Source organism: Brachyhypopomus gauderio, chromosome 6 (genome assembly GCF_052324685.1).
Source record: "Brachyhypopomus gauderio isolate BG-103 chromosome 6, BGAUD_0.2, whole genome shotgun sequence".
In the NCBI taxonomy this organism is placed as follows: domain Eukaryota; kingdom Metazoa; phylum Chordata; class Actinopteri; order Gymnotiformes; family Hypopomidae; genus Brachyhypopomus; species Brachyhypopomus gauderio.
The window spans coordinates 27618879-27639827 of NC_135216.1; the positions used below are offsets into that span (position 1 = coordinate 27618879).

Sequence of the window (20949 nt, forward strand, 5' to 3'; positions counted from 1 at the left end):
TCTCAAACTAAGCTGCTGACCTGTGGCGTGCCCCGGCAGGGTCACAACCTTCATGTTACCCCACTTTGCTATGGAGGGATTGGGCCACGTGTTCCTCTGCCGTGGGCCGACTGTTGTGCTGCTCTGCCTCCTGAGTGGGTGTCATGTGGAAGCTGACGTAAGCTATTTATTTTAAGAACTTTTTGTCTCATCTGTCTTTATCTGCTGCCTGTGGGTTACTGCATGTGGGCTGGTAAGCGTGTGTGTCTCCTGGTGACAGCCGTCAGGACGTAAAGACGTGAGGCGCTCTTTGAATAAACAAAGGGATTGGTTATAGGACACAGGATTGTAGGGGAGCCCACAGCATTGTGTTACAGCATCATGTGAATCTCCATGGTCCACTCTGACCAGCGTCCCTCTGCTGGAGGAATCACTGGTTGTACTGGAATGCCCAACCCTCCCTGTGGCGTCCACACACACGCCACACTGGTCCAGTGGGACGCTGTCTCCTCTCCTGCGTGTGTGCTGTTTCTCTGGGCACGTTTGATCCTTTACGTAGTTGGGTTGAGTTAATGCAGTGGTTCCCAAAGTGGGGGGGCGCGCCCCCTAGGTGGGGCGCGGAGCTATTGCAGGGGGGGCGCGGAGCTTGAAAGTAAAACGTGCACATGTGTCAATTAGGGATGCACCGATTCCGATATTAATATCTGAAAAAATTCTAGATCGGGTATCGGGGACGGCAGAAAAAGTTTGGGAACCACTGAGTTAATGATTCACCTTTCCTCTTTGTTTTAACGATAGCTGCATTACACTCAACCTGATGAGTGTGTTTAGATTAGCGTCTGTTGATGGTCTTGGTCAGTTAATGAATAGCCAGTGAAATATGGTGCACAGAAAAATGTGTGTGTGACTGACGTAGCACCCCCAACCCAAGTCTTCAGCTCCATCACTGGGTTAGATCAGGTATCTGTACTGAAACTGGAACTACTATCATTCCCAGTTGGGAGCGTTTAACACGCCTCTGTCCTCCTCCATGTGCAGGAGACCCACCCACCACCTCGGCTATTACAGGTTCGAGGTCTTCATTCTACACGGGGTTGAGAGCAGCTTGCTAAATGGTTTGCTCTGCCGTTTAACTCTTTTTGTACGGGGGTAAGCTGTGTGCTGTAGATACACGCTACAGTGTTCTGCTCCTGAACCGACTGTGATATGTGCGCAGATACCGGATTAAAATGTTTAAACGCTTGGACGAGGATTTGAGAGACTGAAGTAGTAGATTTATTCACAACAATATCTCAGTGTCTCTCTTTGGTGCACGATTTCCTAAAGAAAAGGCAGCAGGTCTTTTGTGTGTTGTGTGATCTTAAACATGCACCTTGTGTGTTGCATAACCCACAGTGGTGTGTGTGTGTGTGTGTGTGTGTGTGTGTGTGTGTGTGTTTAAGCTTCATAAAGAGAGAGTGTGAGTGATTGTGGCTACATCCTGCTTCCTTCCTACTTCCTGTTAGGGCTTCCTGTTCCTGGATGCAGAGCGCACTAGAGCTGTGACGTGCTCTCTCACCCCGTCATGCGCGCGCGCACACACACACACACACACACACACACACACACACACACACACACTCTGTGCTCATTCAGCCACAAGTTGTCCTCACCCACTCTTAAAACGGCGCCTCTCAAACTCAAGCTTCTTACTCTTGCGTGCCCCTAGTGGCGGACCCTGTGTACTGCTACACTCTGCCCCTCCCCCACTCCCAGCCAATGTGGAAAAATTCTGAATTGACAATTTGCAGCTCTGGTAAGAGAGAGAAATAAAGGTCATTATTTAAAGCAGCCAGGGAGGGGGAAGAAGTCCAGGCTACGTCCAGGCTACAGGAGAGAGGCTCCGGCGAGTGTTTGGAGCCGTGAGCTTACGGCCCGGCCTGTGTGGGTCCGTCATGGCCCATATGCCCACACCACTGGGGCAGCAGGGACACTGGGGGGCTCGTTCACCTCCTCCCGTTACTACACACAGAGATCCGTCATCATGACTCTGCACTAATGACTGGGAGAACGTAACCGTGGCACCTCCAAAGGTCAGGCCTACTGTAACGCTCCCGTGTGTGTGTGTGTGTGTGTGTGTGTGTGTGTGTTCAAATGCCCTCAGAGACTCCAGGGGTTGCATCATGCCTGTTAATCCCAGACTGGTCTGAGCACCTTTTATTAGCATGTGTGTGGTAACGAATTGGGCAGTTAATAGAAGCAGCGTGGCTTCCTGTATCCCAGTGTGCCTCGTCATGCCTGGGCTGGGTTTAAATGCCACTTCCTCCTGCTCCAGTGTTCACTAACGCCAACTCTTAGCTCCGTTTGCTGTGCCAGTAGTGTGACTGTGAAAAAGGCCAAAATGAGAGAAATGATTGTAGAGTGATGGGAGAGTTTGACCCTGGCATATGGATGTCCTGTGGACGAGGGAGAGATGGGAAGAGTGTGTGTGAGTCTCGCCCTCTCTGCCCTGTTTGAAGTCGTGCTCTACCACTCGTGAGAGGGATCTCGGACTTGCAGGACTGTGATCTGACCATCTGGGAGAAGAAGGGAGGGGCTTATGTAACTGTGGCTGATTGTGTTTGCCTGACTTCTAGCTTTTTCACTTTTGTTTTTATTTTTGCTTTTTTCATCCCCCCAGGATGTTGTCCTGTGTGTGTGTGTGTGTGTGTGTGTGTGTGTGTGTGTGTGTGTGTGTGTGTGTGTGTGTGTGTGTGTGTGATGTAATGCACTCTTGTTTCTGTAGGTATGGTGTAATAACACAGTCAGGGTGATGCTTCTACAGTTGGTGGTGATGCAGTGTAGCTGCAGTGAGGTCACGCGTCCTGGTTACAAGTGCTTTAGTAGGGGTCGCAGGTCAAGCACTCGCACCGTCACTAAACCTGTCTGTCTGTCTGTAGGTGGAGGAGAGCGGAGGGCCGTTATGCTGTAGATTATACCCCGTCACTAAACCTGTCTGTCTGTCTGTAGGTGGAGGAGAGCGGAGGGCCGTTATGCTGTAGATTATACCCCGTCACTAAACCTGTCTGTCTGTCTGTAGGTGGAGGAGAGCGGAGGGCCGTTATGCTGTAGATTATACCCCGTCACTAAACCTGTCTGTCTGTCTGTAGGTGGAGGAGAGCGGAGGGCCGTTATGCTGTAGATTATACCCCGTCACTAAACCTGTCTGTCTGTCTGTAGGTGGAGGAGAGCGGAGGGCCGTTATGCTGTAGATTATACCCCGTCACTAAACCTGTCTGTCTGTCTGTAGGTGGAGGAGAGCGGAGGGCCGTTATGCTGTAGATTATACCCCGTCACTAAACCTGTCTGTCTGTCTGTAGGTGGAGGAGAGCGGAGGGCCGTTATGCTGTAGATTATACCCCGTCACTAAACCTGTCTGTCTGTCTGTAGGTGGAGGAGAGCGGAGGGCCGTTATGCTGTAGATTATACCCCGTCACTAAACCTGTCTGTCTGTCTGTAGGTGGAGGAGAGCGGAGGGCCGTTATGCTGTAGATCGCGCTGCCATCATCAGTCACTGGAACTGGCTGCAGGCTCACGTCTCAGACCTGGAGTACCGAATCCGCCAGCAAACGGACATCTACCGCCAGATCCGCGCCAACAAGGTCCGAAACACACACACACACACACAACGTTTCTACACATATTGTCTAAGTTTTTCAACACACGCATGAGATCTCGCTCTGTCTCACGTGAGTCTGCGTGCACACACACCCTTTGAGGCGAGACTTCCCAGGTGCAGTATAAACGCTGCCCCAGTCTGCTCCCACGTTGGGCGTCCGCTGCGCCCGCCCTGCCGTGTGGGCACTGGGCGTTATGCTTTAACTGACCTCATGTACTCTGAGATCTGCAGTTTACACTCCCTACTGTGATGGGTGTGGTGTGGGGAACGTGTCTGTATGCTGCTACTGTGATGGGTGTGGTGTGGGGAACGTGTCTGTATGCTGCTACTGTGATGGGTGTGGTGTGGGGAACGTGTCTGTATGCTGCTACTGTGATGGGTGTGGTGTGGGGAACGTGTCTGTATGCTGCTACTGTGATGGGTGTGGTGTGGGGAACGTGTCTGTATGCTGCTACTGTGATGGGTGTGGTGTGGGGAACGTGTCTGTATGCTGCTACTGTGATGGGTGTGGTGTGGGGAACGTGTCTGTATGCTGCTACTGTGATGGGTGTGGTGTGGGGAACGTGTCTGTATGCTGCTACTGTGATGGGTGTGGTGTGGGGAACGTGTCTGTATGCTGCTACTGTGATGGGTGTGGTGTGGGGAACGTGTCTGTATGCTGCTACTGTGATGGGTGTGGTGTGGGGAACGTGTCTGTATGCTGCTACTGTGATGGGTGTGGTGTGGGGAACGTGTCTGTATGCTGCTACTGTGATGGGTGTGGTGTGGGGAACGTGTCTGTATGCTGCTACTGTGATGGGTGTGGTGTGGGGAACGTGTCTGTATGCTGCTACTGTGATGGGTGTGGTGTGGGGAACGTGTCTGTATGCTGCTACTGTGATGGGTGTGGTGTGGGGAACGTGTCTGTATGCTGCTACTGTGATGGGTGTGGTGTGGGGAACGTGTCTGTATGCTGCTACTGTCTGTGGGTCTCCCTCTACTGTTTTATACCGGCTACTCTTGAAAGGTGCCTTGCTGAAGATTGAATCATTAACATGTCTCTCTGTCTCTCTCTGTCTCTCTCTCTCTCTCTGTCTCTCTCTCACTCAGGGCCCTGTGATGCTGGGGGAGAGCTCGGTATGTGAGACAGGAACAGAGGAGGGTGCAGCACCAAGGACTGGACCCACCAGCATCCCCACCCCACAGGTGCAGCACACACACACGTCCACACCTTGTACCAGTAGATATTAGGGGTGTCACGATTCTCCTAAGTCCTCGATTCAATTGTATTTCGCATTTTAGGGTCACGATTCGATTCTGGATTTACAGCAGAGAGGTCTATGCCAGTTTTAGATTAGTCTATGGAGTCTATGGTCAGTCATTGGTTTAATTAATCAAATTTACAATATCTTATTTCAAAAGGTGGGTTTGATACAAGTGATATAAGTGATCTGTAATACACCACATTAGGCACAATTTTAAATGATTTAATTAAGATAAATGTAACAATCTTGTTCTCAGTGGAAAACAACAAAAACAAACAAATAATAATAACAACAAAAATGAGGTCACAGGGTACCTGCTATCTAGTGGCTTTTTTGGTAGGAGTCATGTACATAATAATAGAACAAACAGAGCCTTAACAAACTAAACTCTATCCTACAAAATGTATTAAAAAACAATTTCTTTAGTGTCTTCATACATGGAAGGCAACACTTTAGTTGTAAGATGCAACCTTATACTTTTGCGGGTAACCGTGGCGCGCGACTCCGCACATCTCGCACGAACCTGCGCGAACGGCAGAGGCGTTTATACTTGGCGCGTCTCATTCTTTGCAGTGTTCTCCGAAACAATATGTGGTAGTATAAAGAAACACCCCTCAAAAACAGGGGAAGGAACATTTACCTGACGAATTTTATTGTTGCTTTGTGTTCCAGCTTTGAAAAGTACTTGAAAATGCTTGAAATTTGTAACTACTTCGTTTCACAACAAATAGCTATCTGAATGAAGAGTTCTCTTGTATTATGTTAACAAATACGGGCCTCTTGTAATTCCAAGACGAAACATGAGAGAACGTGAAGATGTTAAGATTGGGTGTTTTGAAAATAAACAACCATTAAATAATGTGATGAAAAAGCTAATTATTTTGAATCATTACGAGTAGCCTATATGTATAAATATTTAACTTAATTAGGTTTAACGTGGAACTTGAAAGTGACGTACAAGTGCTTTAATTCCACCTTGTAAAGGTGTATGAGCCCAGTAAACATGACTTGACTCATTGCGCTGAAGCGCGGCGCGCAAATTTACAAAATTCGAGAGGTGCACGACCTCGCGAATCGCCAGAGCTCGAGGCCCTCACGCACGGGCGGAGCCACCGCAATTACGTCATTTTCGGCACGCAGACTGTCACGTCAAGTATAAACCAGGCTTTACTTTGCGTAGTGTGGATGCTTGCGTAGCTTGGAGGGAGGGGTCGTCTATCCTATTTTTGACTTCGAGGCTCGAGATCATGACATAATTTTGATCAATTTCGATTAAATATCGAAATCGTGACACCCCTAGTAGATCTAAAGGATTTTAAGAAATACGGTACATTTGATGTCTTGTGTTGGGGACGGGCGCTCACAGTGGTAGATGGTGCACTGTACATGAATCTCCACCTCACTCTCCCCGGAGCACACTGAGATGGTCCACAGGGGTTTGGGTGGAGCGAGGAAAGGCGGAGGTGCAGGACACTTGTGGTCTTTGTTTTTTTTGGTATGTTGAGGGCCGCTGACCTTTTTAATCCATTCATTGGAGCAGCGGAATTCCAGCAGCACCATTCAGCAGCCGGGACTAAACCAACAGCTTGTGAGGGGGGGGTGGTTAGATTCGAGTCTTCACGTGAACCGAACCAAAACGGATTTGATGTTTCAGGTGCACGATTCTGATGGGACAGAAGGGTCTGTGCTGATCTCCATGGATACGAGCGTGAGGAAAGGCTACCGACCTGTCCGTCAAGTCAACGGAGTCATCAACAGGTAGGAAGAAAGATGATGTAACCCAGCTTTACATGTGAGACTACGGCTGCCTGGTTTCACTGCCAGGGTAACGGCCACCACAATGAATCGGTATTAATTTGTTAAGCATCGTGTGGCAGTTTGCTTTACTTACTGTATCTTCTAAATGTGCTGCTATCACAGTCATCATCTGTGTTGTGCTTGCTGCCGCTGTTGTTTTGAGACATGCAGTCTGTATTCACGTGTGCTCTCATTGGCCAGCTTGCGGGGCGGGTCCTCGGAGAGCCCCTCCCCCGAGGAGCAGCTCTCCTCCCAGCAGGAGCAGCAGAGGGCCGCCTCCGCGCCTCCCTCCGCACGCGTCCGGCCGCTCCTGTCCTGCAAGAGGAGACGCCTGCTCCAACCCTGCTCCATAGCCAACCTCAACCGCAAGGTAGGCCAGCAGGGGGCGCCGTGTACGAGCAGACGTGCGTGTTTGTGTCGGCTCGAAGCCCGGTTTGTAGAGGGGGGGGGGGGTGTTTGGGGGTGCCAGTGTCTTTTGTATGCTGGTCACCACCCAGCAGATTCCCTTCTAATCACCAGATCTGGAATGTTATGGGTGGAGCGCGCGGTCCCTACAGTGGCTGCCTGTAGATGGCGCTGTTGTGCCCCTACGCTCCCCCTGCTCCTCCCCTCACAGCCCTGAGACATACAGGGGGCTGATGGACGTAGAGGCAGCACATGGTGGAGACTAGTGTCACCACGGTGTCCGTGTTGGTGCAGACACACTGATGGAAACACATAAAATGTATTAATAATAATGTATAATTAAATGTTTTAACAAGTCGATGCCGTGAAGTACACCTCACGGATGCTGACCCCTGGTCAGTAGTGTTGGATTGACTAATCCCATTTTTAAGCGTTAATCCTCGGGGTGTGTGTCAGTCTTGTTCTGGGGTCGTTTTGCTGGTCTCGCTGAGTTGAGCCAGCGTTCCAGTCTCCCAAAAACACATGATTAGATCTACAGGTGGTGCGCTCATAGATTGCTCAAAGAATTGTTCCTGGCTGTGACCAAGCTGCCCCTCCCTGACTGACCCCAGACCCTGGTACCCAGAGACCTGTCCCATACTGCATTAACCACAACCTGTGCTCTCCAGCTCGGCTTGGTGGAGAATATCAGACCTGGTGCTGCTGATCCTTAAGTGGTTTTGGTGGGTGTAGCTGGTGGGTGGAGTAGATGGTGGTAGGCATGAAGAGTTGGGCTTTCTTGTGTTTACAGTAATGCACCAGGCCCTGTTGGACTGGCGGCCTTCAGCTTTTATGTATGTGCAATTACTGCATACCACTGGTGTCAGTGATGCACTGTGATGTATGAGACAGCTCTGTGTCTGCCCCCCCCCCCCATCTCTCTCTCTCTCTCTCTCTCTCTCTCTCTCTCTCTCTGTCTGCCCCCTCTCTTTCTGTCTACCCCCTCTTTGTCTCTGTCTGCCTCTGTCTTTCTCTCTGTCTGTCTGCCTCTCTCTCTCCCCCTATCTCTGTCTGTCTGCCTCTCTCTGTCCACACGCTTGTCTTCTCTATCTGCTGTATGACAGCAGGATTATTGAATAACCCAGTTTGAATAGGCGTGAGTAGATGAGCCATGGTTGCCTGTAGCAACCTGTTAGAACTAGCTCGCTCGTGCTCTCTCTCTCTCTCTATCTCTCTCTCTCGCTCTCTTGCTCTCTCTCTCACTCTTTCTCTCTCATCAGGATTGAGGTTAATGAATTGAGCGTGTGATACTAGGATACGTGTGGCTGTCAGCAGGGTCACCTGCTCCAGCTCTGGGTGTAGTAAGCAAATGAGGTGGCTTACTCAATGGCTTGTGAAAGAGAGAGTACGAGGACACTTTGTGCTGTGTGTGGGGGCAGGAGTGGAGTGAGGACTTGATGTGGGCTGTTGGCTCTCAGAACATGCTAGAAGTTGTAAACCTGCTACATCACTGACAGCACGGAGCAGGTCGTGTGTGTGTGTGTGTGTGTGTGTGTGTGTGTGTGTGTGTGTGTGTGTGTGTGTGTGTGTGTGTGCGCGCGCTGATGGCCGCCACACTTCTCGTATACGTTCAGATTAGCTGGTTCTAACAGGATTGGATCTCCTTCAATTCTCTCTCTCTCTCTGTCTGTCTGTTAGCAGGCTCAGAAACTGGGCGGAGCCCGGTGTGGCTGTGAAGTCAATGGTCAGTGTGTGATGTGCTGTGGGCGTGCTCTGCCCCCTGCAGCAGACACTCAGTACCAGCTCCCCCTGCTGGACAGACTGGCTCAGTTCGACCCATGTGTTCACCCCATTCTCTCCTTTACTGATGGTGAGTAAGCAAGAAAGAATCGCTAGATCACACCTCATCTAACAGGTTGCCCACGTTCTCACACCTGCATCCCCCATACCAACATGAAAGGACAGTGGAGACCATGTGAAGCCCTTCAGATCGACCTTTAAATGTACACATCAGTCTAACACACACCCTTTATCTGTCACTCAGTCAAACTCTGGGTTCTTTCCATGCTTGTCTCCTTTCTGTTGTATTCGTCCAGCTGCCGTAAGCTGAACCCCCCCCCAACATGCAGTAATGACCAAGCAGAGTGTAGATAGCTGTCCTTACATTTACATCCTCACTCTGCTGGTTCTGAGCATGACTGATCTGATCATGTGCTCTGATCCTGAGTGATTAACAAAAGTGTGTTGTCATTTACTCCTACAACGTATTCTAGTACCACAGGTTAGCCACCTTGGTGTTAGCTGTGGTAACATTTCTTCAACGTTAAAAGAAATGTGAACTGCTTAAGTGTAAAATATTTGAATAATATTTAAAAACCTTTTGATTGATCAGCATGTGAAGCCTCCTTACCACATTCACCCTCCAACATACACACTCTCTCTCTCTCTCTCTCTCTCTCTCTCTCTCTCTCTCCTCTCCCTCTCCCTCTCCCTCTCCCTCTCCCTCTCTCTGTGTGTATCCTTCTCACTCAACAATAGTTCCAGCCATCCTGGGCCCTTGGTTTCCTCACCATGTGTTAATTATTTCAGTGCTGCTGCTGCACCTCCTAAAATAGCCTTCAAACTGCACCCTGCTCAGAGCCAGACGCTGTTCACGCTGTACTGCAGTCAGCAAAACACACACACACCCTGACTGGAGCCAGTTTGAACCGCAGTGCCACACTGAACCCAGATCAGATTTTACTGTACTAAGATTTCTAACCCTGGTTCTTTCTCATGCACATTAAAAGTCGGTCTAGCCCTTTAGCATTGGTGCCTCCCTCCTTTCCTCAATCTCCTCCCTCCTTAGTATCCACTTTGTTTCCTCACCTGCACTATTTTACGTCGGTTTGAAGTAACTTTCAGATCCAGTGTTGGCCTGATCCCAGATCAGTGTTGAGTGTCTGTGAGAAGCCCATACTCCTCCAGCTCTGTCCTCTCCACTGCTGCTATTGTGTGTGGTGCTTTCAGGAGAGGCCGTGTTACATGAGCACTGAAACTCAATCAGGGAAGATGAGAGCAAGGGAAACTCCGCTGGGCTTTAGCCCAAAAAACGGCGCTCTGACGCCACCTGCTGGCCATGCGCTGTGGACCTGCAGGCCATAAATGTAGACTTTGCTGTTGGAGCTAGATGTTTATTACAGGGGGAAGTGCTGTTTGCTGACAGTGCTAACAATCACAGTTAATGGAAACTGGACCTTTTTGCACACAGAGGCAGTGGGGTCGTTAGTGTTTTCCACTGTGGTTCTGATGTTCTCCTGCCTCCTCTCTGCTGTCTCAGACGTGGGGATGAGTCTACACTTACAGCGCGTGTTGAGATGTCACTGGCAGGGCCGCTCGCTGGAGCAGATCAAACCCATCAAGAAGCTCTCGCTCAGACACAAGCTCTCCCCGAGCGGCCGCCTCCCAGACTCCTCCTCCTCCTCCTCCAGAGAGAAGCACAAGCTGGCCAATTCACTCCTCTCCACAGTCCGTAAGTCCAAATGACCCCCCCCCCCCCCTTTTGTCCAGTCATCCTGACACGTGAGCTGGGTGAGCTGGCCAGCTGTCTGGGGCGCCCAGCACCTCACCCACCGGCTGCAGGAGAACCACAGTGACACAGCAGGCAAACGCAGTCTTCACACTCTCGTTAGGCACCGTGTGTGTGTGTGTGTGTGTGTGTGTGTGTGGCAGCTGTTGACTGGGCTTGGGTAACTGTGACTTATCCACATGCAGTAATGACCAAGCAGAGTGTAGATAGCTGTCCTTACATTTATATCTTCACTCTGCTGGTTCTGAGCATGACTGATCTGATCATGTGCTCTGATCCTGAGTGATTAACAAAAGTGTGTTGTCATTTACTCCTACAACGTATTCTAGTACCACAGGTTAGCCACCTTGGTGTTAGCTGTGGTAACATTTCTTCAACGTTAAAAGAAATGTGAACTGCTTAAGTGTAAAATATTTGAATAATATTTAAAAACCTTTTGATTGATCAGCATGTGAAGCCTCCTTACCACATTCACCCTCCAACATACACTCTCTCTCTTTCTCTCTCTCTCAATCTCTCTCTTTTTCTCTCTATCTCTCTCTCTCTCTCTCTCATTCTCTCTCTCTCTCTCTCTCTCTCTCTCTCTCTCTCTCTCTCTCTCTCTCTCTCTCTCTCTCTCTCTCTCTCAGGGTTGTCCCATCATAAGGTTTGGTCGGAGAAGCCGCTCCGTCAGCAGAGTGATGGCGAGTCTCGTCAGCACTTCCGCTCCGAGCGCAGCGGCCACGCTGCTTACGACAAAAGTCACAGTCGAAAGAGACCACGCGAGCGCTCGCTCGACCGTGCAGAGAGTGCGTACTGGCGCCTCCTCCACCCACTCCTCCACCCTGAAGGGCTTGTGCTTAGGGTGTTCACGTACACTACTGCTGAATCAGCACGTTGGACTAGCATGTACTTCCTGTCTGTGTCTGCCATTTTGTGGTTTGGTTTCATGCTGTCTTTTTTTCAGACGAGCTTAATCTTATTGTTTTTCTTTCCATACATCAACACTACGTCAATATCTGGCCCCTCTACATGCTCACCCCTCCCCTGTCCCCGCCCCCTCTCCCCTGTCCCCGCCCCCTCTCCCCTGTCCCCCGCCCCCTCTGCAGATGCTCCTAAGGTGTACGTGGAGGCGGGCAGCCCGTGTCCGTCCCTGCCCAGTCTGAGCACCCCCAGCCACGGTCCGCTGGTCAGACAGCTCTCCGCCTCAGAGAGCCCCACACCCTGCAGCCTCAACAATATCACCCCGGTAATTTTGTGTGTGTGTGTGTGTGTGTGTGTGTGTGTTGGGGTGCATTATTACCTGTGGGGTTGTGTTTAGTCACTGAGCCCCACACTGTGTTGTAGCAACCTATTCGCAGGAGGAGAGGAGAGAGTTCCTTTGACATCAACAACATCGTCATCCCCATGTCTGTGGCAGCCACCACCAGGGTGGAGAAGCTGCAGTATAAAGAGATCCTCACGCCAAGGTCAGTCAGGCCCACAGGGCCCCCGAGCGCTCTCACACACCCGTCACACAGCTCTGCGTTGGTGTGAGACACGAGTTCACATGCATCAAACCTTCGCCCCTCCCACTTTGTGTGTGTGTGTGTGTGTGTGTGTGTGTGTAGTTGGAGAGAGGTTGACATCGGTGCAAAAACGATCTCTGAAGAGGACGACACAGTGGAGGTATGGATCCTTTATTTTCAGGTCCTGACGCAGCCTGTCTAGTTGAACTGTTGATGCCAGTCGTGTGTGAAGCCTGGAGCGCTAACCTGACTGAACCTTCTTCCCCCGGGGGTCCGGCGGCCAGGTGGAGGAGCTGTCTGACGCGGTGTTCGCCCAGCTGCACCTCCCCTACGAGGAGCAGGAGCACTCCCGCTGGAGCTGGGGCGCTAGCGCCGTGGCCAAGAGGCGGGGCAGCCGGTGGGTGCTCGGACACGCCCGCTCACACTTCCTGCTCGGACACGCTCCGGTCACAGCCGCGCTGTTCACAGCGTTACGGTTCGAGTGGCTGAAGCGCTTTCTCCTCTGTCCCGTCAGGTCGTACAAGTCCCTGGACGGGCGCACCACGCCGCTGATGGGTGGAACCACGCCCTCCACGCCTCAGCCCTCCTCCCCAGACACCGCACACTTCCACCTGCTGCAGGACTACAGCTCTGCCACCTCCCCCTCCAGCCCGCTCAGCCCAGAGCTCTTTCTGCCCGGCCTGCACACGCCCGGCCCCAGAGACTCCCACCGCCTGCTGTCCAGTGAGGACACGCGGTGCTCCACCCCTGACACCATCTATGATGAGATGGTAGGTTCCCACCATTACTGCTGTAGTGACAGCGTGCGACACTTTAGGAGACTGTTGTAGTTAATTTATTAGTACGAGGATGCGTGGAGTGCTGAATACCCACCAGATCAACCCTGTAACATGCGTTACGTAGCTGAGAGACCCTGGTGTCTCCTACCATCTAACATCTTACCTGTCCACATACAAGGACATCACGTTTGTTTACAAATAGGGCTGCCACAAACTATTCTTTTTAGTCGACTAATCACCGATTAATTTTATGATTAGTCGACTAATCGGATCATGTTAATTGAATATTAAACATACAGCTTATCGCACTAGAATGCAGCTGCTATTATATAACCATAATTAAAAATAACGATAAGGCACTGGCTTAAACAACACAAAAATAAATACATTAATAAAGAAAAATGTCTCTGGCATCAAACTTATCTACATTTAAATCAAATTAGGTAGGTACCTGAAACTAAGGAATTATTCACAAAAATAAAGTTTTGGTCTCACTGACGTTACATAAAACACATGAATGTGTGCTAAGGCTACTGAAACAAATCGCCATCGGCAATGTTAACTTTTACAGCTATCGATGAGTAAGTACTAACTTAACGCTCCGTTTATGCTAGTTTTAGCAGTTAACTAGCGATTTAGATTACTGAGATGACGGTCCCTCTTCATTATTATCACAATCAGTCACAACACGCCTCAGGTGCTCGTGCATCACGGTTGTGCTGCTGTGGAAGGCAAGTTCTGCCTTACAGATAATGCATTGCACGCGTTTCTCTTTCATTTTCTTAGTCATCCCACACTTTTGAGTTCCGTAGCCGGGTAGCCATGATACCACAGCCTGTCTGTATAACGTCCTGGGATGTCGTCCACTGCCTACCCCGGTTTCCACTACTGCGCATGTGCGTCAGTGGAACCTGCTGTAGCAGTTTGGAGAGAAAAAAGTTTAAAAACAAAACGACGCATCGACTATTAAATTAGTCGTCGACTATTTTAATAGTAGACATAATCGTGACTAGTCGACTAATCATGGCAGTTCTATTTACAAATAATGATTTGGTAGTGGTACACAGCTCAAAGGTGAAGGGTGGACACAGGAATAGTGCTGCTTTGCTGTTGCCACAGGCTCAGTTTCTCACTCTACCCCCCCGTGTTTCTGCTATGGGTTCCCCAGCCCGTGCAGCCGTGGGAGAGGAGGTCCTTCCCCCTGGCCCACGACCCGGTGCCGGAGCAGGACCAGCAGGGCGTCCCCCCCGGAGAGCGCCCCGGCCGAGTCATGCGGCGCATCTCGGGCTGCAGGACCGGCTCGTCCAGGTCCGAGTCGGACGCCGGTCCTCCCTCACCCCTCGCTGAGGACAGCAGCAAGCAGAAAGCCAACCCACAAAAACACGCTCACCCATGAAACACCAACGGCTCAACTCAGACTCCCACCACCACCAGCTTTCATAAACAAATACACCAACAAAAAAGACATAAATACACACACACACACACACACACACACACACAAAATAGAATAAATTCCTGTTGTTTGATATTCAAACATCAGTTACTACTTTCACAGTTTTTAGTGAATTGTAAGGATATGTAGACCTGTTTTTGTTTGTTTGTTTGTTTTTTTGTTCACTGGAAATAAACAGATGGTAGATGAAAGGTAAACAAAAACAAAGGCGATTTAACCACAGCAGAAAGCAGAGACCTTCCTGTCCTGAATCGCTGATGCCTCCTTGCCCAGCACAGACTGAAGAGATTTTATTGGTTGTATCAAACCACAAGGTCCCTGTTATATTGACATAGGTACACCCCCACTGAGTAACCAAACGTCACGATAAAGGGGGGGATAAAGAGAAACACGCACACACAACAAGGTCATGCCCTCTGACCTTTACCATTGTTTAGCACTTCATTGCGTTGCCCCCCCACCCTCCACCCCAAATCATTGTTATTCTATCAGTTTATCATCTCTAATATATGGGGCCAGCTTTAATTATACTTCATTTATAGTCCTGTTTTTGTCTTTGCTTATTCTCTCTTCCACGTTTCCGGGTGCCATTTTGGTAGCTGCTCTATTGTGTCGGGGCCCTGTTCCTCTGGTTCCTGTGCCACAGCCCTGTGTGTGTCACCAGCTCTGCGCTCTCCCAGGGTCAAACGTGCCTCGTGTTACCGCCGTAATCCGCTCGTGCAAAAACACCAGACCCAGATGAGCACACCGACCTGGGTCACATGAACCAGAGACAGTAGGACTTGTTTAACTAGGGGAGTATTTTCCTCCCAGTGCACTCTATGTACGTGAGGTGGAGGCAATTCAAGCACTTGTGTTGCTTATTTTGTAAACCTGCTATCTTGAAATATTTTTGTTAGGGTGGAGGAAAGGGCAAAGGTCACTGCTTAGGTTAAAACTTTCCTCTAAATTTGCACTCTGGTGCGTAGCACTGCTCTGTCCATCATTCCACAGAATGGACTTCCATTTGAGTTGAGCTTTTGGAGCACTTAAATTGGAATCGCATTTGAGTTTAATGGCGATGCCACTGATCTTTTAGGGATGAAGATCTGGAGGGGGAGTCATTGTCGGACGTGTCCAGTCCTCCCCACGTTCCCCTTATAGTATTTTCCATCAAGGTCCGGCACGGTGTTCCCTGCCCCGGTCGTTTGAGTTGGATCTCGTGCTTTTGAGTTGACCACCCGAGTGTGCCTGAGCCATAGCTGATGAAGCGTCGCTTGCAGTCCAGAAGCAGGCGCCGTTGAGTCCTGCCCCACGCTGGGGGCCGCTCTGCTGGACCAGCACCACTCATACCGGCCTCACACACTCACGATCACTTCATCCTCACAGCCCCATCCTACATTTTTTTATTTTTTTCCTTTTCTAAACCTTCGCTTTCTCACCTGGTCATGTCAGTCTGGGCTTGTACGGCCTCCGTTTCAACTCCAGCCTGGACAGCTCAAGTATGGGAAGATGTGTGAAGCCATGTGAGGACCCCATCAGAGTCGTCGAGAGGGTCACTGCCTACACAATATTATGGATATTGTGGTCGTGTATTTTCCCCCCTTCCTCTGTTTCGTTATCCAGGCGTCACATTAGAATCCATTAGTTGAGAGGTGGAATATATACAGGCTCCTGCAGCTCTAGACAGACTGTCTACTACTGTGTTTTATTACGTTTTCCCCTGATCACTTCCTAAATATCATTGATGGTCTGTTTCTGTGCTTGGGGTTCTGTACCCACCCAGCAGACTTGATGTGTTTTAGTTTGATTAGGTTTCAAAAGCCAATATTGTATTGTGTGGGTTATTTTCATACTATGAATTTCCAGTGTGGGTTATGGGGGTTTGGCGAGTCTGGTATATCCTTTAGCATGTAATAGTTTGTACAAAAAAAGAGTATATTTTGTAAATACATTGTTTGATTCTTTACTGTGTTTGTTGTTGAGGCTGTAGCTGTCCTGACTGTATAGGGAGAAGACACATACAAAAATATTTAACACTTTTTCTTTACACAGAGGCAAAATAAAAAAAATTTAAAAAATTTAAAAAAAGGAAAAAAAGTGTATGAATAATTGGCCAATCTGACAGGCAGCAATTGTGCTTCTCAAAATTAAAAGTGAATTATATTGTATTTCAGTGTCTGTCCTGCTTCTTGTTCACATCATAGTGAAAGAATATTGAACCCACATGAGCAGGTGCAGTTTACACAGGTGTTAACAGAACTGAAGAGGGCTGTTTGATACTGACAGCATGTTTTATTCACACACCAGAACCCTCAAAATATGAGGTTTCACTTGGAAAAAATACGACAAATTGAAGAATCTCTCTTTGGTTCTTGGTGGTGGTACAGCTCACTTTAGCAGTGCTAGGGAGATTTGGTTCAAGGCAAAACTTGCACTAATGTACATAACACATGGCGAATCATACTGAAGTCAGCGACGAACCACACGCCAGGCCGACGTCCTGTCCCAACGAAGAGCTACCTGGTGGGGCTGGACATAGACCACGCAGCACGCTGGAGAGCAGTTTAATAATACCCACTTTATTTCCAAATCCACGTTTACATCGAATATGAGTGTAAATGAACTGATAAAACACAACTACAGTGAGGACGAGCACGACTGAGCTAGAATGTACTGTAGAACTGCAGAGTACACTGGGTGTCTGACATCACACACCTCTCCCGTTCTTCTTTTGAGAAATTGTAGGATTTTTTTGTTTTTTGTTTTGGCATGTAAAACCATTTAAATCAGAACTTTCATTCCTAGCAGTTAGTTCTGCTCCTCCGGTCTCCGTTACACATGCGGCACACGGGACAGGCTACGGGGCTTTGGGCTCAGGACCCGAATGGTAACGCGGTTGGCGACAAGAGTGCTGATCATGGACCAGGGTTTCCTGTCCGTTCACAGCGATCTTGGTTATGGAAACGGTCCCTAACTCGGCAACACGGCACTCTCCATCTGTTCCTGAAGCATCTCAGAACAGGTGTGCTGTTGCCTGAGGCCGTCTTGGTTTATATTTCAAACGGTCTCTAATGTAAGCGTTGTTGCCAGTCCAAACATGGCTGTGGTGAACAAGATCAGTATGAACAAGAGGAATCCAGTCCAAGATCAGCATGGCTGCTTCTTCATGCAAGCTGGCCGTGGAGCATTTCACAGCCTCCTCGGGTGGTGTGGCCCAGTACAGGCTGAGCGCTGATCTCGCATGACTCGGCGGGGGGGGGGGCAGGAAACAGGCAACCGTTTCATCCTCCATCACATACCTTCATATTTTCATTGGAATTTTTCCCTTTGCATTTTCTACATTTTGGGAAGGTTAGGAGTGAATAGAGGAACAGACACGGCCCCAACGAAGCTCCAAGTTCATTCATGGCATTTGTTTTATTTATTTTTTATTTTTTTATTTGTAAATATCAAAAGGAAAAAGCTGAGGTGCACTGAAGATATAAAAGGCGTAATAATAAATATCAGGAAAGAGGACAGAACACAAAGGCATGGTGTCCTTACACGTCGGTAACATCTCACATCCACAGAGTACTATCAAGAAATGCAAGGTTTCTGCATGGAGCTTTTTTTTTTTTTTTTTTTTTTGGTAGTTTTTTGTTTTTTAGCTTATTCCTCTTCGTAATATTCTGATTCCAGTAGTGTTTAAGAGGAGCCAACTCTCTTTCGCAGGTTAAGCTAAGCATGATTTTAACAGGAGGGTGGGGAGGATCAGGTGGATGATGTAATGTTCAAAAATACTCTAAAACCTCGCAAAGCTGTGTGCCAGGAACCCAGGGAGCAGAAGCACTAGCACGTTGGACCAGTGATCTGGAGAAGATTCAATTTTTATCCAAGACTGTTTGGCATAATGCTGCATGTTACATCATCGGCCAGATAATGCACCAGCTTCTAGCAGCTATCAAGAAGTAAAGGGCAGTCCTTGTTGAACCCCCCACCCCCCAAAATGAGAACTTCATCTCCCACAACTGCTATTTACATTTGTCTGAAATGTTAGTGAGGCAAAGGGAGGCACTTTTTAAAAACTAGAAATTGCCATTCTTACCAAGCCTGCTGTGTGTGCATGCATTTAATTCATATGTGTTCCAGCCTCTCATCGCAGCGGATTATCAACATATAGGTTCAGTTTTGAGGTCACCTGCACCCAGACATTCACACATTCTTTGGAGCAGAACATCTTCCACAGGGGGCTGCTGAGACAGAACGTGAGGAGCAGTTTCAGGAGGCACGAGGCCACACAGCACCTTGAGTTTGAGAGATGCACCCTCTTAAATGTCCCACAGTTAAATCTCACAAGGATAAGCAAAAACAAGCCCAAGCCATGGTTTTAAAACACTGGTATATCCGTGTAGGGTCATGAGGAGGTGTGAGTGTGGGGCCATACCCTGTTTAAACACATTCTCAGTAATCATTAGGAAATGTGCATATTTAAAATTTGACCAGCAACAACCATGAATTGAAACAATCTTTCCACTATTCTAACAGGTCTATGAGAGTTTTTGAACCACTGTACAAAATGAACAACTTGTACAGATTCGTCAGGATTTTGGGTTTTTATGCACACTCAGAAATCTGTTTACTAGTGAGGCCATTAGAAATATTTATTAATTTATCGTTGAACTACGCCCAGTATGGATGCAGGCATGCTGGACTGTCTACTGCATGTGACGTTTGTTGACCGTGCACATGGCATTGCGAGGTCCAGAAAGGCCCTCTAGGGTGTGACCAAGCAAGCGAGAGAGACAAGTGTGATTCAGGCTGTTGGGATTTCCACTGAATTACTGCCTTAAACATCAGGGTTAGGCAGGCAGACAGCTTGGTACGTCCAGGTTTCTCATCCTTCAAAACAGAATGGTTAGCTTATTCATCCCACATCGGTTCCTTTCCGGTGAGTACGTTTGACGTTCTTTGCATTAAAACATTTCACAAAAATCAGTTCTCTACTGGTTGATGTTAAATTAAAAGACAGGAATACGGAGAAAGAAAAGGATAGAGAGCACTGACAATAAGGCAACAGAGACAGCAACAGAAAGCCAGACGGGCGTTTCATACACACTCTTCACCTTGCGGACGGGCTTCCGGGAGCTGTCAATCACCACATGGATCAATACAGAAACAATTTCAGTTCAATTAATCAGGGATATCAAGCCAATAATGTAATTAATTATGTATCGCTAGCTGTCAAGAGCCAAAATTTATATCTCCTCGCTGTAGCAATCCATCAAGGGCTTTTTTACCCCCCTTTTTTAATTTTTTAAGACTCACAAACTTTTTTTTTTTTAATCTCTTGCAATAATTCCCGCATGTGGATGTGGGGGTGGAGGTCGAATCACAGGCCTTGCTTGGCGAGGGAGGCGGACACTTGGTCGGCTAGCGTGGAGAGCTGCGGAGATTCCGTCATGTTGAGGCTGCCGGAGGAAGACACTTTGCTGAGTGGCGGGGAGCCTTCGGCTGACGCGCCCGGGGACTGGACCACGATATCTGCGCCGTGGTCGGTGCGGGCTTTGGCCTGCTCCCGGAACTGCAGCTTGTGGCTTTCAATCTGACAGCAGAACAGGGAGGTGCCCGGGTTAGAGACCCAACACGTGAACTCACCCAGGCTAAAGCCACCGAACACAGACTGAGGCGGAAATGGAAAACACTGGATCTGTTCTGACTGCCAAGACTGGGCTGCTCAAAATGGCCAGGGTTTGTAATTAGACAAATTAGACAAAAATGCATTTAAATAAATGTTTTTAAGGAGTCAGTTTATCATTATTTTATTCATCCTGGTCCCTAAATGAAAAGTACATAAGCAGAGTTAAACACAGCAGATCAAGGAGTGAAACAGTGTGAACTGTGTTATAAGTGTTTTTGTTTCCCTCCTAATATGTGAACATGTTCTTGTTTTGTAGACTGACCCAGCTGTGGTGTACAAACCAGATACTTGAATATTTCTGTACTCAACCACCATGAGTTCGCTAATTTATTCATCTCATTGTTGACGGATTAGTGCCATATTTTGCCTGGTGATGAGCTCACGGGGTCCAGGTCCAGGTTCACCTGAGCCAGGTAATAACTGTACAAGCGCTGGTCACCTGGCTCAGGTGTGCAGGAAGATGGAATAGAGGAATAGAGTGGTCACGTTTGGATTAGCTGGATTAGTGATACAAGACACTGAGTATATGTGATTGTAAAAGGGGCCCAGACTTGCACATGTGTGAGTATAACTCTCATCTTCTATAGTCTGGCATGAGTTTTCATTCAGATATAAGGAGGAGTAGCAAACATACACATTTCTCATTTACACAGATGTGCCATAATGTACTGACCACAAAGACAGAATAAACAGAATGTATTCTGTTGCTAGGGAACCGACACATGAGCAGAATGCCAGTGGTACTGGTGCACTTACTGGAGTTCCCCACATCGTTCCCCACACTGGCTTCCCCACATCGGGGGAGGTCAAAGGGCGCGTCACCGTTTGGGTGGACGGAGGCCCCCGCAGCACCCAGAGACGCTTCCTTCCCCTTCTCCCTCTATGGGTGGAGATCATGAGCACATTTGTGGGAGGTGTGAGGAGGAGGGGGGAGGGTGGAGAGGGGGGGGGGGTATTGT

The 20949-nt window shown here is 48.7% G+C and overlaps 2 protein-coding genes across 15 annotated transcripts in view; one reads left to right on the top strand and one right to left on the bottom strand.

Annotated features, from left to right (window-relative positions):
* The window catches only part of kansl1b (KAT8 regulatory NSL complex subunit 1b), a 52962-nt gene extending 36481 nt beyond the window's left edge, over nucleotides 1–16481 (top strand). For 2 of the 3 annotated variants that reach the window (XM_077010230.1, XM_077010229.1), the window contains exons 3-15: nucleotides 3458–3599; nucleotides 4706–4801; nucleotides 6515–6618; nucleotides 6859–7027; nucleotides 8740–8911; nucleotides 10361–10552; nucleotides 11239–11397; nucleotides 11698–11837; nucleotides 11936–12057; nucleotides 12199–12256; nucleotides 12381–12493; nucleotides 12611–12866; nucleotides 14044–16481. In XM_077010230.1, the coding sequence (XP_076866345.1) occupies nucleotides 3458–3599; nucleotides 4706–4801; nucleotides 6515–6618; nucleotides 6859–7027; nucleotides 8740–8911; nucleotides 10361–10552; nucleotides 11239–11397; nucleotides 11698–11837; nucleotides 11936–12057; nucleotides 12199–12256; nucleotides 12381–12493; nucleotides 12611–12866; nucleotides 14044–14271 (1951 nt within the window). In that variant the 3' untranslated portion in view covers nucleotides 14272–16481. The remainder of the gene's footprint in view (nucleotides 1–3457; nucleotides 3600–4705; nucleotides 4802–6514; nucleotides 6619–6858; nucleotides 7028–8739; nucleotides 8912–10360; nucleotides 10553–11238; nucleotides 11398–11697; nucleotides 11838–11935; nucleotides 12058–12198; nucleotides 12257–12380; nucleotides 12494–12610; nucleotides 12867–14043) is intronic. The other variant, XM_077010231.1, reaches the window with a different exon arrangement.
* A 391-nt stretch (nucleotides 16482–16872) lies between these two features.
* Nucleotides 16873–20949, bottom strand: part of maptb (microtubule-associated protein tau b) — a 32709-nt gene continuing 28632 nt past the window's right edge. For 11 of the 12 annotated variants that reach the window (XM_077010241.1, XM_077010238.1, XM_077010242.1 and 8 more), the window contains one exon: nucleotides 16873–19894. In XM_077010241.1, coding sequence (XP_076866356.1) covers nucleotides 19682–19894 — 213 coding nt within the window. In that variant the 3' untranslated portion in view covers nucleotides 16873–19681. Of the gene's footprint in view, nucleotides 19895–20746; nucleotides 20871–20949 lie in introns of all 12 variants that reach the window. The other variant, XM_077010239.1, reaches the window with a different exon arrangement.